The sequence below is a fragment of the Ciona intestinalis genome, unplaced genomic scaffold, assembly GCF_000224145.3.
Source record: "Ciona intestinalis unplaced genomic scaffold, KH HT000075.2, whole genome shotgun sequence".
NCBI lineage: Eukaryota > Metazoa > Chordata > Ascidiacea > Phlebobranchia > Cionidae > Ciona > Ciona intestinalis.
In genome coordinates this window covers 694,574-706,832 of record NW_004190397.2, presented here as the reverse complement: position 1 = coordinate 706,832, position 12,259 = coordinate 694,574, and the positions used below count along the sequence as shown (strand labels likewise).

Here is a 12,259-nt window from a genome sequence, read left to right as displayed (position 1 = left end):
AATCTGGATTTTCCATACACAGCAAAACAGAGAAATATTTCCAAAAATTGAATTGACGTTTGTAAAACAGTGGTTAAATAAAGTACAAACAAATAAAAATGAATAAGCTCCAGTTGACGGACTGTGAAAAATAAAAATGCATCACAAAGTGTAATTAATATAAACTAAAAATGAGGTTTGATTATGTTGTTAAACTTTAAACATTATGTAATAAAGGTTAGAGAAATGCGTAACAGAAACTTTTGTAAGAAATAAAAATTAAAGTTTGACAGTGTAATTCAAAGTAAAGCAACTATCTCTTCAATAAGATGCTTGTTTTCTTGCAGATACACCTGTGTATCCCATAATAAGTTAAGAAGTATTTCATCATTTGTTTCATTGAGTTGTACCTCATCTTCCATAAATGGGTTAAGTCTAAAGTAACTTGCATCCATAGTTTCACACCTAGAGTGAATATATATTATTAACACAAATAACAACTATATGTATTTTAGGAATAAAAATTATTTAGAATTATACTTTTAAGGCAAGCAAGGACAGTCATTATACCACAGGTGTTTTATTTCATACACCTTATGTCCACTTACGACTCGTTAGGAGTTAGTATATGTAACTTAAGCATAGCTTGTGATTTGAACAAGCGATTAAGCCCATGAGTGATTAGTCTGATTACTATGTTGAATGTTTTGCCCAAAGAAAAACACATAGTACACCCAGAATGGTGACAATACCGAGCCTCGCACCAGTATCCTCTGGTTTAGAGTGAGCGCTTAAACCATTGCGTCAGATAATATTGTACAATTTAAAGAATGAGAAGCACCTGTCTGTACTATGGTATAAATTAAAGCATAATCTTAGGGTGGTAAGAATCTTACCAGGCCTTGGCCCTTTCTACAACATAATCATTGCTTTGACAACATACATCAACCATCATTTGAGCCAACTCAGATCCAGCCAATGCCGTGTTCATCAAGGCTATTGGGCTGCTTGACCAGTTTAGATCCAGGGATCTGAATAAAGAATAAATGTCAATTTGGCGCCTGGCAAAGTGGTTGGGAAAGACACTTAACGACAATTGCTTCAACCCAGTGGTTACTAATGGGGTGTTTAAAATATCAGCCTTGATTCATATATAAAAAATAATCACCCGTAATAAAGTTACATACATGGTAAGCAGAAGCTGGCACGAGGTGTATAAACACATGTTGCCGTGTTATAACGTCTGTCGTTTTCCCGGCACGTCAGAATAAGGCAAGTTACATTAAATCTAGGTGTAGCGACCATGCTTATTTTATTCCAACTAAATGTAAATATGTTTTTAACTGTAAGCGTGATTTAACAACTATTGTTTTGTCGCTATATCCTGTCTTTTGGATTAAAATATTTCTAAATCTTTGCCACCGTAATCGAAGAGACAAATAAAAAGTAATTATTATGGTAACTTAACAATAATTATTTAAAGTAATACTATACCTGGCTGTTGTTGTTTTCATTTGCCCCGTTCCAATTGACAAAACCAATCCAATTTTTTTATAATCTCCAGCACCTGTTCGAACAAGCTCCTTGTTATATTTGTGTATTTCTGTCAATGTATCAAGCGTTGGGTTATTTGCAACTAACCCCCCATCTAAATATGGACCCATGGGGCGAAAATAGGTGGGTGCTGCACCACTGCTTCTTGCGGCCTCCCAAAGCAGTTGTTTGAGCGACGAAGTCGCATCACATGTCAATTTCTTCATTTCCGCATCACTCAACTTTTTCGAAAAAGATTTAGTCTTTAAACTTTTTGAAATAGGGTCAGTCAAGTTGTAGTTTCGAAACAAATGCAAATGAATTGGTTTACGATCAGCTAAGGCAGCAGTGATCAACAGTCTTGGACCATGCTGCAAAGATTCCATAGTCGTGTCTTCTCCAAACTCCTTTTTTAAGAAATCCTCCATAGGTTCTGAGTTGTATGGTCTTGATCCGACAAAAACTTTATCTTTAAACCGAAAATACAGTCGTTGCGCCTCAATTGCACTTTTGCCCATCAGCAGAGCCATAGCGAGAAATCCACCAGTACTAGTACCTGATATCCAGTCAAATAAATCTCGGCATTGCTTCCCAGTCTCGCGCTCAATTGCCATTAATATTTGGGACAGTACAAGGCCGCGTACACCACCACCATCTAGGCAAAGAACTTTTAATTTTCGATCAAAATTTTCTGAATTTCTCTTCTGAAATGTAGCCTTATTATTGTTCACAGAAGGCGTAGGAGTTTTATGCAGAAGGCCGCCCATACAAGACAACATGTCCATGATAGTATCTTTATTTTGCTTCATACTCCTCATAGCAAGTAGCCCTGGTGTTTCTCCAAAGTCATTCTCAAGCAGGCAGCTTGCCCCAAAAAGCAGCAGCATTTTAACAAGCATAACATGGTCCCCGCTCACAGCCAAGTGCAAAGCTGTATTACCATTCTGCCCTTTACCATTCACATCTGCATCAGCAAGAATGAGGACCACTGCTGCCTCCAATCTCCCTCTAATCACCATGACATGAAGTGGAAGATGCATAGCCCAGCTCCGGACCTCAACTGGCGACTTATACTCCAAAAGAAGATTAACCGCATCTTGAGACTTGCACCAATGTAATGGTAACCCACCATGTTTGGCACATTGCATTGTAACAAGAGATGGGTAATCTTTCAGCAACAATTCCACAATCTCATTGGAACTGTACTTTAAAGCATAATGTATCGGAAGGCCTAATTTTCCCACCACAAATGGATCAGCTTTATTTTGAAGTAATATTTTACAAAGGTGTAATTTTTTCGCCCTGCAAGCAATATGTAACGGTGTCATTTCTTCTTTATTTAAAGTATTTAAAGCCACACCAGATTCTACCGTGCACAGAATCTGTAATATCTCTTTTAAATCCATTAAAACAGCAATATGGAACGGATTATTTCCATAATCATCTGCTTTGTTCAGAACTGCACCTGCTTCAACCAATTTTTCTACAACCAGTTTAAGTTTCAGCTCACAAGCAAGGTTTAAGGGTGTGGAATGATTTTCACAGGACTGACTGTTTAACCATTGGTTCATTGGGCCCTCTTTCATTTTAACATCACTTAACCCTGCTTCCACCACTATATGCATTGGCGAGCGAATATTATTATTTCGAATCATGTTGCACAGCTTAGAAATTATGGATACCGAAAATTCTTTTTCAGTAGATTGTAAAATAGGCAGCAATTTTTCTTTATATTTCTCGAACACAGAAAGTGCTTCTTTTTTCTTGGATAGTGGTAAATGGAACAGCCTGAAAATTAATCGCTGGCTTGCTTTAGAATCAGGGAACAGAACCAAATCAAAATATTGGTTCACTTTGTGTAGTGCAAGTATACCATGGGAGTCGGCCATATTTGATCTCTGGTATTCTCCCATATCAGGGATCTGCTTTACAGAATATGGATCTGATATTATTCCTGTAATTTTTTCCAGAAAGTACGCCATTTTTGATCCAGTTATGCTCTACACTTATGCCTTTGAAAACAGCAAAACGAGAAGTTTTATATATAAATAAACTGAGTTTTTAAGCAGGTGTGCTATTTTTGATTGACCGAAAGTGGTCATTTATAAACATTGGAACTAATAAGTTTATAAACATTACAAGGGAAATTCATTTTTCTTTTGTATAACGTGCATATAAATAGACCTAGTATAAAAGAATTGGTAAAGAAAAAGAAATTTATCTGATTAAATATGTATATAACCACCCATCATACTATACTCAATAAACGGATATACATAAATCAAGTTTTCTAATCCATTTTTTAAAACACCTTTTTGTTTACATTGACAACTAAGCCATCATAAGCTGCAATTACTGGGCCTGAAAAGTCAGTTCTGGTCTCAGTTTCCAAAATTTCAGTAGTTTGGTCATCTGGTTCAACATCGTGCGTAAGAGGATGTTTATATCTTTGACTTACATGAGTTAAAACTATTTTTTGGGCTCCAATTGCATTTGCAAATTGTGCAACCATTGCGGGTGTAGAATGCCCATTTGCAATGCAGCGGTCTTGCTGACAATTCTCATTAGTAGCCTCATGTATTAACAAAGTACAGTTATTGCAAATTTCCCTCATATGCCATGAATCGCATGTATCTTGTAAAACAGCCACCTTTTTTCCAGACTGTACAGGCCCAACAAAATCTTCTGGTTTTAAAATGCGTCCATCTTCTAAAGTAATTTCTTCACCATTTTTAATCCTCCCAAATAAGGGGCCTTTAGGTACCCCATATTCGATTAATTTTGCATTATTTAGTTTCCCGGGCTTGTCGCACTCCGTAAAAACAAACCCAAAGCTGGGAATCCTATGTTTCAACCCACCAGCAACTACAGTCATATTTTTATTAGAGCACAGAGGCCAACACTTCATAACTTCATCATAAAAAATAGCGTGCCCAAAACCCTCTTCACAAAAATGAAGACACCCTTTTGCTGTGTGTTCTGGATCCCACATATTCCAATCTGGATCTCCAGGCTTCCACCCATCATACTGTATACGGTTGGGCACAATCTCATGCACAACATACTTAAATGTTAAAACTGACCTAGAAAGATTTAATGCTTCCCTTAAAAAGCGACGCAACCCAAGTGGCCCATATATTTCTACCAGTTTAAGGTTTGAGACCGTTTTCTCGAAAAAATTGTGTCCAAATTCCCGTCTTCTGTTGGTTTTAACGCCATAGAAATAGTACATAACAACCCAGGAAGGCCAAACATATGATCTCCGTGTAAATGGGTGATAAAAATTTTAGAAATTTGGCCGGGCCGAATGGTTTTTAGTTTCATGATTTGAGTTTGGGTTCCTTCACCACAATCTATCAACCACACATCCCCCTCGTAGCGTATAGCAAGCGCTGAAGCCCCACGACATGGGGTAGGATATCCAGAACCGGTGCCCAAAAACGCTACGTTCATTTCCTAAAAAACTTGTGAAGGTTTATTTGAATAAAATGCACATCTCACGATTCTGATTCAAATATTTTTCACATGAATGTTTTCTTTAAAAATCAATGTGTTATGTTATTGCAAACATGTTTAAACTGATACATCTAATAGCTTTACTTTAAACAGTTACAAAACAAAAGTTATTTGCATAGTTTTATAACCGCATTTTTAAACTATATATACACGAATAAATCTCCAAAAAGCCTAAAGTCATAGCGTAAAACCACAATGTAGCCACGCCTTAGACCGACATATAGTTTACTACGAACTGCTGACATTGCAAAATGTTGGTACTACTTAAAACTTTCACGCTGTTTAATGAAAAACGTTTTTCAAATGGGGAATACCCTATTGTACAACTAAGATAAAAAATGCTTTTAAACTTACGCGCTTTTGGTATTATATATTTGTGTACAAACCTAGAAAGTATGTAAAAATTGTAATTTATTTTTCAATTTTAAACGTTTACAACTGAATTTGAAGTTGGATGTATGTTGGTGTGTTCTTCAATACAGTTTTCCATACTCCGTTTTTCTATAAACTTACCCTTTTTCTTCCATACTCTCATTTAAAAAACGAGAGAGAAAACGAAAAAGTTTTTAAAAATATTCACATGGCATTTATATACAATATGGATTCTACACTCTGATGTGGATTTGTATCGTTTAGTTAAAACTTGAGATAAATATGATCAAGTTACAACGGTTTTTGATATCCACAATGCAGAATATGCGCATTAAGGGTGAGTTAGTATAATCATTTATTGCTAAACACCGTGTATAGGCGTACTAAATAAATAAAATGATTTTCACTTATTTATTCTTGCGTGGCGGGGCAAGGTAATAACACGAGTGTTTTATGGATGACAATTTGGATAACCAATTATTGACGACTAGGTTGAAGTAATGACCGTTAAGTGTCTGCATACTTGTCTCAGGGTAGCAGCATCAAGCCTTGAACCCAGTGTTATCTAGTTAAAAGTCAGATGCTCTATAAATCTTTTAACTGTGCCATGGCACTTAATAGTAAAAATAATGTCCAGCGTCCAGGCACTGGTTAGACCTGCCTCCTACCCAGAGGGTACAGATCACAGGTACCATTAATTGTGGGTGTAAGTGTGGTAGGGCAAGAAAATTGATCCTAATTGCTTTAAACCAGTGGTAACTAATGGGTTGTCTAAATTGTTAGCCATACAAAAAAAAACAGTCCATAAAGTTACATACATGGTAACCCATCAGCTGGCACGAGGTGTATAAAACAAAACATTCTTTTAAAACCACATGCGTTTTTCTACTACGCGATGATAAAGCAACTTTATTCATTCATTTTTTCCTTTTTTACAAGATTGTGTTCAACCAAGTTGTCACGTGATGCAAATTCGAATGAAAAGTTCTCGAAAAAGAGGAAGAATGCGCGGCGGCCATAAACCGATGCCCGTGCCTCCAGAGAGACTGGAATGGAGTCAGTTTGATGCCTTGGATAAGAAACAACCACGAGTTGAGCTGAAAGGCATGCCATTACTAGAAGAGTAAGTGCTAAAATTCGTGTAGAATTTATTTTGAATTTTATGGAACTACGAGTTGAGCTGAAAGGCATGTCATTGTTAGAAAAGTAAGTGCTAAAATTTGTGTGAAATTTATTTAAAATTTTTTGGGTAAATTTGGAAAAAAAAGTTATTACAGCTGGACAGTTCTTAAAATGAATTTCTTTTAAAGTTAAACAATAAATGAAAAACTAAGTTACCACATATGTTTGTACCTTTGTGGGTGATTGTTCTGTTCTGTGGTGATGATAATTTGAACAACCTGAATGAATGAATGAATGAAATTTATTTCGTCTCTTCGGTCACGATAACGAAGAACAAGAGAGTTGACAAAAAGACGGGTAGTAACGGTAGAAAAGACGGGTAGTAACGGTAAAACAACAGTTGTTAAAACACGCTTGTTGATAAAAAAGAAAGAAATAATGTTTTGGATAAAAGGCGTGACCGTTACACCCTACAAACGATACAATGTCAAAATTAAATAAATCACATTTAATTAAACCTTTTTTAACCACTGGGTTGGAACAATTACTGGTAATTGTCCTGCCAAATGAGACACATGCCAACAAAAGTAGCATTATCAAGCCTTAAACTTAGTAACCTCTGGTTTAGAGGCTAAAACGTAAAACCACTGATTTATGGTGACACTGTTGTCTGTTACATCATATAAATTGGGGTAGCCGATAAATACATCAAATAAATTACTGATATTAAACTAAAGGTTAATTCTTCAACCAATTTACAAGCTAAACCCTAAACTGCAACAGTATTAATACAATTATTGAATAAATTAACGAAATATTAAACTAGATCTGAAAAATCTGGTAAAAGCACGGATGCACGAGTGTTAAAAGTATTATCCCTTGAATTTGGAAATCAAAAGGACTTGGAAAAAGCAAAAGTATTAGAATATGGGAAACATCTGCAAAGACATCCTAATGATTTTGATTCACCAGAAATGCAAGGTATTATTTTAGTGTTCGTATATACTCAGTAAATTAGCGTACAAAAAATTTCGGAAACCTGGCTTAGGGTGCGCAGTATGAATGAGTAAACGACTTTTGTCTCTTTTGTAACGAAATTGAAAATCAGTAAAACTTACAAAAGCCGGTAGTAACGGAAGAACGACAGTCGTTATAAATATAACACACTTATTGTTAAACACAAGTACAACACTTTTTCAATATAAAAGGCGGTACTGTTATACCTTACAAACCGTACTTCTTAATTAATTCTTTTCCTTAATTGTTTTTTATCCATAGCATGATTTTAACGAATGATATTTTTTTAAAACAAATTTTCTGGCATAATAATTTTTACGTATATTTTATTATAAACCAATGTTTCGTACTGGTCAGGTCTGTTTATTTTAGTTTAAATATTTTAATAAATACTTTTTAACAGTTGCACAACTGACAGTGCACATACGAACCGTTCAAGAGCATTATGCCCGAATATTTAGACAGGTAATTGTACAATCCTATTTTTTTTTCAATGATTTAATTTACACTAAAATAAATAATTGGTTTAACCTGTTTTTCATAAATTGTACCTAATTTTTAAATATATATATATATTATATATTTTTTTAAAGTTATAATTTTTTAATATATATTTTTAAAGTTTAAATTAATTTGTATTAGTAGATACTATTCTATAAGTGTAGGGCCCCATTTTTTACAGAATATTTTTAATTTTTCTGCAATCTTTTATTTAGGACAAAAAACTACCTGGAGCTGTGAAAAAGATGGTTGAAAGAAGAAATGACCTTCTTGATTTCCTCCATTTATATCGATTTGAAACGTACACTAAAGTTTTGAAATTATTTAAAATTAAGTAAGTTTAAAAAGGGGGATAATTTTCACATTTTTTTTAGGTTTTGGTGCCTATATGTCTAATATATTTATTTCTCTTCAAGACATAAACTGCCTCCACTGGAGACAAGGATCAGATCTGAGCTCATTGATAAAGTGACGGACATGAGGATCAGAGCATTCGCCGAGAGCAGGAGAGTCAAATTTGAGGAAGAGGAACGGAAAAGACAACTCTCTGAATTGAAGCAACATCTTAAAGAACAAAGAACAGTTGATAAATGAAAAGACAAAGTTGCAACAGCGTGATATGACTTTAAACTCAATATACAGTAGGGTGGGGAAGATGGGACACCATTTCAATCCATTTTCTCGTCCCATTTGGTAGTAAACATAGAACATTCAAAGAATTATAAAACCGTATCATCACGACCCCTAAAGACCCTCGTTAATTGTTTAAAATAGAATCTGGATATTAAGGTGTCCCGTCTTCCCCACCCCTCTATATTGTTTTTTTTTATAAAACTAGAAATATGTGGCTATTTTTAACAATGCGCTGGGTATAAAAATCCTGTCTTCTGTTTACAAATTAATGTGAATAAAATAAATTTGTTTGAAGTGGGGTGTAATGTTTTAAAATGTCGGTTGTTAGAACAAGGCTTCTTAAACTGGGTGATGTAGGAACTGGTGTGTCATTAAGCATACATAGTATGGAAAATTTAACTTACTAAAGCTTGGCAATGTATTTTATGTTGTGAACATTCCACAAAACAATTTGTGTGTGTCACAAACAGTTAGAGGATCCAAATGCAAAGGCACCAGTATGTTAACTTGTGCTATAAAAAAATCATAAAAAGTATTTAGATTAATAAAAAGTTTATAAAATGAATATAAGGCCTTAGCAAACCGCATAAAGAGTAACTTTTATATTGTCAAGCTTCAAGGCAACTCCAGTTGTTATCACAAGGATGCCCTGTAACTTAAAATACATTGCATATTGGATAAAACAGATAAGGTGTAGCGATCACGCTTATTTTCTTTCAACTAAATGTAAATATGTTTTAACTGTAAGCGTGTTTTAACAAAACTGTTTTGTCGCTACATCCTGTTTTTTCGTTTAAAATATTTCAAAATTTTCGTTACCGTAATCGGAGAGAAAAATAAAGTTATTGTTGTTCATCAAGCAATAAACCCCAAATCTTGCAAGACTTAACCAGTATAACCACTAAACTATTGCGCCAAATACAAGTGGGCAAATAATAGACAACAGCAGCAAACGTTTTTGGTAATTGTTTTATTAAAAAAAAGATTTTCAAAATTTAAATCATGATATCTTTTTATCAACAGCTTCGATTCGTTTTTGGTTCAATTTCATTTCTTTCATTATTTCTTCTTTCATTTGCCTCGTGTCATAATGTTTACATATATCATACTGCAAATGTCCATGGCCCCTTTTCTCTCTGTTATAAAATGGATGAATGAATCTTATTTATTCCTCACATGACTAGGCAACAACAGTAGTTATAACATCAGTTTTCTGTTTCACACAGTTGATTTTTTTTAAGTTTAGCTGACAATTTGGACAACCTATTAGTGACCACTAGATTGGAGCAATTGCTGTTAACTGACTTGTGGTGCCAGTCGTTTTTGTTAGCACAAAATTATCTGGACGACATGCATTCAACAATCTATATCTCAAAAGTCTTTTGACAAAACCACTATAACATAATTTAATAAGCTTACTGCATGACTTTTTGCTCCATAAAATCTTCTTGAACAAAATATTCTTCAAGATATGCATTGTATGGGCGTGGCCATGCTTTATGATAGTTGTAATTCCATAGTTCAAATTTCTTCATTTTGACTTTACCCTATTATTTTAATGACTTACAATTTATTTTATTGAGTTGTTTTAGTTAGTTATAAATATTACTCTTATAGTTTTTATGTTATTAAAAGTCTAATGATGCCAAATTTTGTTTAAAATATATATATATATCTTAAGTATTTAGTAGGTTGGGGTAAGATGGTTCATATTTCCATTGTTTTTATCATTCCAATTGGTAGTAAACAAAGAATATTTACAGAATTATATAACCATATCATTACAAATCTAAAGTAGCGTTTTAATTGTTTATGGGACATTATTTTCTAATGATATCCATCCCATCCTAACCTACCATTTATTATACACACTAATTGACTGGCACATATTTTAGATATTTTTCCTCACATAGCAGGGTAATGAGTCATTTTTATAACACGAAAGTGATATAGTTTCATACACCTTGTGCTGTGCCAGCTTACGAGTTACTTCGTATATCACAGGTGTTCTGTTTTATACACCTTCCGCGCTTACAAGATACCATGTATGTAACTTTGTGCGTCAATGAACAAGCCATCAGTAACCACAGGGTTAAAACAATTGCAGTTAATTCTTTGCTTAAAAAAACACACACGGCCACAAAAGTAGCAGCAACAAGCCTTGAACCAATGGCCTCTGGTCTTTAATCTAAAAATACATGATGTTTACACACCTTAAACACAGGTAATTCTTCTGTAGGAGGCAGTGGAGCTTCAGCTGGCATATCAAAATTTATGGTACAATAATCAGGGTCTGCATCTCGTAAGTAACGTAAGTCAGTATCTAGCCATTTCTCCAACCTTAAGACCTGGGTAATGAATAAATGAATTTTTGATATTTATATTTTCTTTCATGCACAATGAAGTACAAAAGTTATAGCATGAGTTTTATACACCTCATACCTGCTTACAGGTACTCTGAATCCCAGCATCTTAATTTGAATGTCGATTTTATTGAAATTAAAGTTTATTTGCCATGCAGCGAGGATTTTTTATGGTTAAGGTTTCAATAAAATACCTTACTCTGTAGTTTATATTATATAGTAGGGTGGGGGGAAATGGGACACCCTTTTATTCTATTTCTCGTCCCATTTTGTAGTAAACAAAGACAATTCAAAGAATTATAAAACCGTATCCTCACGACTCCCATAGATCGTTGTTAATTGTTTAAAACACGATCAGGATATTTGAATGTTATGTGCTAAAGGTGTCCCGTCTTCACCCACCTTACTTTATATATGCTAATTTTATGTCAGTGACTCACAAGATCAGTTTTGGGAAACATATTATGCCTGGTATAGCAGCAGCACAAATTCTTTGTTTACTATAATGAATAATTCAGTCTTAATGCAAAAGCTTTACACTGTACTGTATATGAGCAAACTTGTAAATACAGTACTAGCTATAAACCTTACACTTAACTGCTTACTGTTGTTTACACAAAGCAAGTACTAGCTATAAACCTTACACTTAACTGCTAACTGTTGTTTACACAAAGCAAGGAACTATGTGGAAACAGGATCATAAGGGGTCGTTAAGGTTTAGAAATGTCAGTCGTAAATTGTGGTCATTAATTTAAAGTACGATTGAGCAGATTTTTTCATATGAATAAGGTCCTACAGCAAGGCACAGCGTAAAAATTGCACCTATCTCTAATCTAGAGGTAATGGGTTCACGACTCGTCGCTACTACCATTGTGGGGCCCAGTTATGCATACACTGACACGCACGTCCTAGTTAAGCATACACTGACACGCACGTCCTAGTTAAGCATGCACTGAAATATGTAATGCAACTTACTTCATATTTTAACATCACTGGGCTGTAGAGTTGATATACTATTTCAATGCCTTCCCCTTCAACAATATTTCGAAGCAAAAACTTGCAGCCGAGTCCGAAACCATCGCGATATAAACAACGACCCACAAACCTGTTAAAAAAAACAATTATATATAGAATTAAAAAACAGTATTTAAAGCTATGAATGAATGTAACTTACTTCATCCTCGCATGGTCGGAAAATGACAGTCGTTTCATACACCTTGTGC

General features: G+C 34.5%; 4 protein-coding genes across 4 annotated transcripts in view; 1 reads left to right on the top strand and 3 right to left on the bottom strand.

Annotated features, from left to right (window-relative positions):
- Nucleotides 1–6: 6 nt before the first annotated feature.
- Nucleotides 7–3,525, bottom strand: LOC100181039 (85/88 kDa calcium-independent phospholipase A2-like). The gene is made up of 3 exons (XM_002119448.5): nt 1,474–3,525; nt 876–1,010; nt 7–444 (listed from the first exon to the last, which is right to left on the bottom strand). The coding sequence occupies exons 1-3, from the start codon at nt 3,492–3,494 to the stop codon at nt 279–281; spliced, it is 2,322 nt and encodes a 773-aa protein (XP_002119484.1). The 5' UTR covers nt 3,495–3,525; the 3' UTR covers nt 7–278.
- Nucleotides 3,526–4,990, bottom strand: LOC100183389 (zinc phosphodiesterase ELAC protein 1). Its single transcript, XM_026838338.1, has 2 exons — nt 4,729–4,990; nt 3,526–4,681 (listed from the first exon to the last, which is right to left on the bottom strand). Exons 1-2 carry the CDS (start codon nt 4,963–4,965, stop codon nt 3,815–3,817), a joined length of 1,104 nt encoding a protein of 367 aa, XP_026694139.1. The 5' UTR covers nt 4,966–4,990; the 3' UTR covers nt 3,526–3,814.
- A 588-nt stretch (nt 4,991–5,578) lies between these two features.
- On the top strand, nt 5,579–8,701 carry LOC100180232. Its single transcript, XM_002120313.4, has 6 exons — nt 5,579–5,737; nt 6,340–6,523; nt 7,349–7,503; nt 7,943–8,004; nt 8,256–8,374; nt 8,457–8,701. The coding sequence occupies exons 1-6, from the start codon at nt 5,683–5,685 to the stop codon at nt 8,632–8,634; spliced, it is 753 nt and encodes a 250-aa protein (XP_002120349.1). The 5' UTR covers nt 5,579–5,682; the 3' UTR covers nt 8,635–8,701.
- A 926-nt stretch (nt 8,702–9,627) lies between these two features.
- Nucleotides 9,628–12,259, bottom strand: part of LOC100182580 (39S ribosomal protein L19, mitochondrial-like) — a 7,443-nt gene continuing 4,811 nt past the window's right edge. The window contains exon 7 of the mRNA XM_002119350.3: nt 9,628–9,809. Coding sequence (XP_002119386.3) covers nt 9,674–9,809 — 136 coding nt within the window. The 3' untranslated portion in view covers nt 9,628–9,673. The remainder of the gene's footprint in view (nt 9,810–12,259) is intronic.

Bases quoted from the DNA above. Each gene is read 5' to 3' on its own strand.
- LOC100181039 (XM_002119448.5), bottom strand. From the start codon at position 3,494: ATGGCGTACTTTCTGGAAAAAATTACAGGAATAATATCAGATCCATAT. The intron at 1,011-1,473 runs GTATAGTATTAC...TTCTTTATTCAG, and splicing joins ATGAAAACAACAACAGCCAG to ATCCCTGGATCTAAACTGGT. The intron at 445-875 runs GTAAGATTCTTA...TATTCACTCTAG, and splicing joins GTAGAAAGGGCCAAGGCCTG to GTGTGAAACTATGGATGCAA.
- LOC100183389 (XM_026838338.1), bottom strand. From the start codon at position 4,965: ATGAACGTAGCGTTTTTGGGCACCGGTTCTGGATATCCTACCCCATGT. The intron at 4,682-4,728 runs GCGTTAAAACCA...AATTTTTTCGAG, and splicing joins TGTTATGTACTATTTCTATG to AAAACGGTCTCAAACCTTAA.
- LOC100180232 (XM_002120313.4), top strand. From the start codon at position 5,683: ATGATCAAGTTACAACGGTTTTTGATATCCACAATGCAGAATATGCGC. The intron at 6,524-7,348 runs GTAAGTGCTAAA...ATATTAAACTAG, and splicing joins GGCATGCCATTACTAGAAGA to ATCTGAAAAATCTGGTAAAA. The intron at 8,005-8,255 runs GTAATTGTACAA...TCTTTTATTTAG, and splicing joins ATGCCCGAATATTTAGACAG to GACAAAAAACTACCTGGAGC.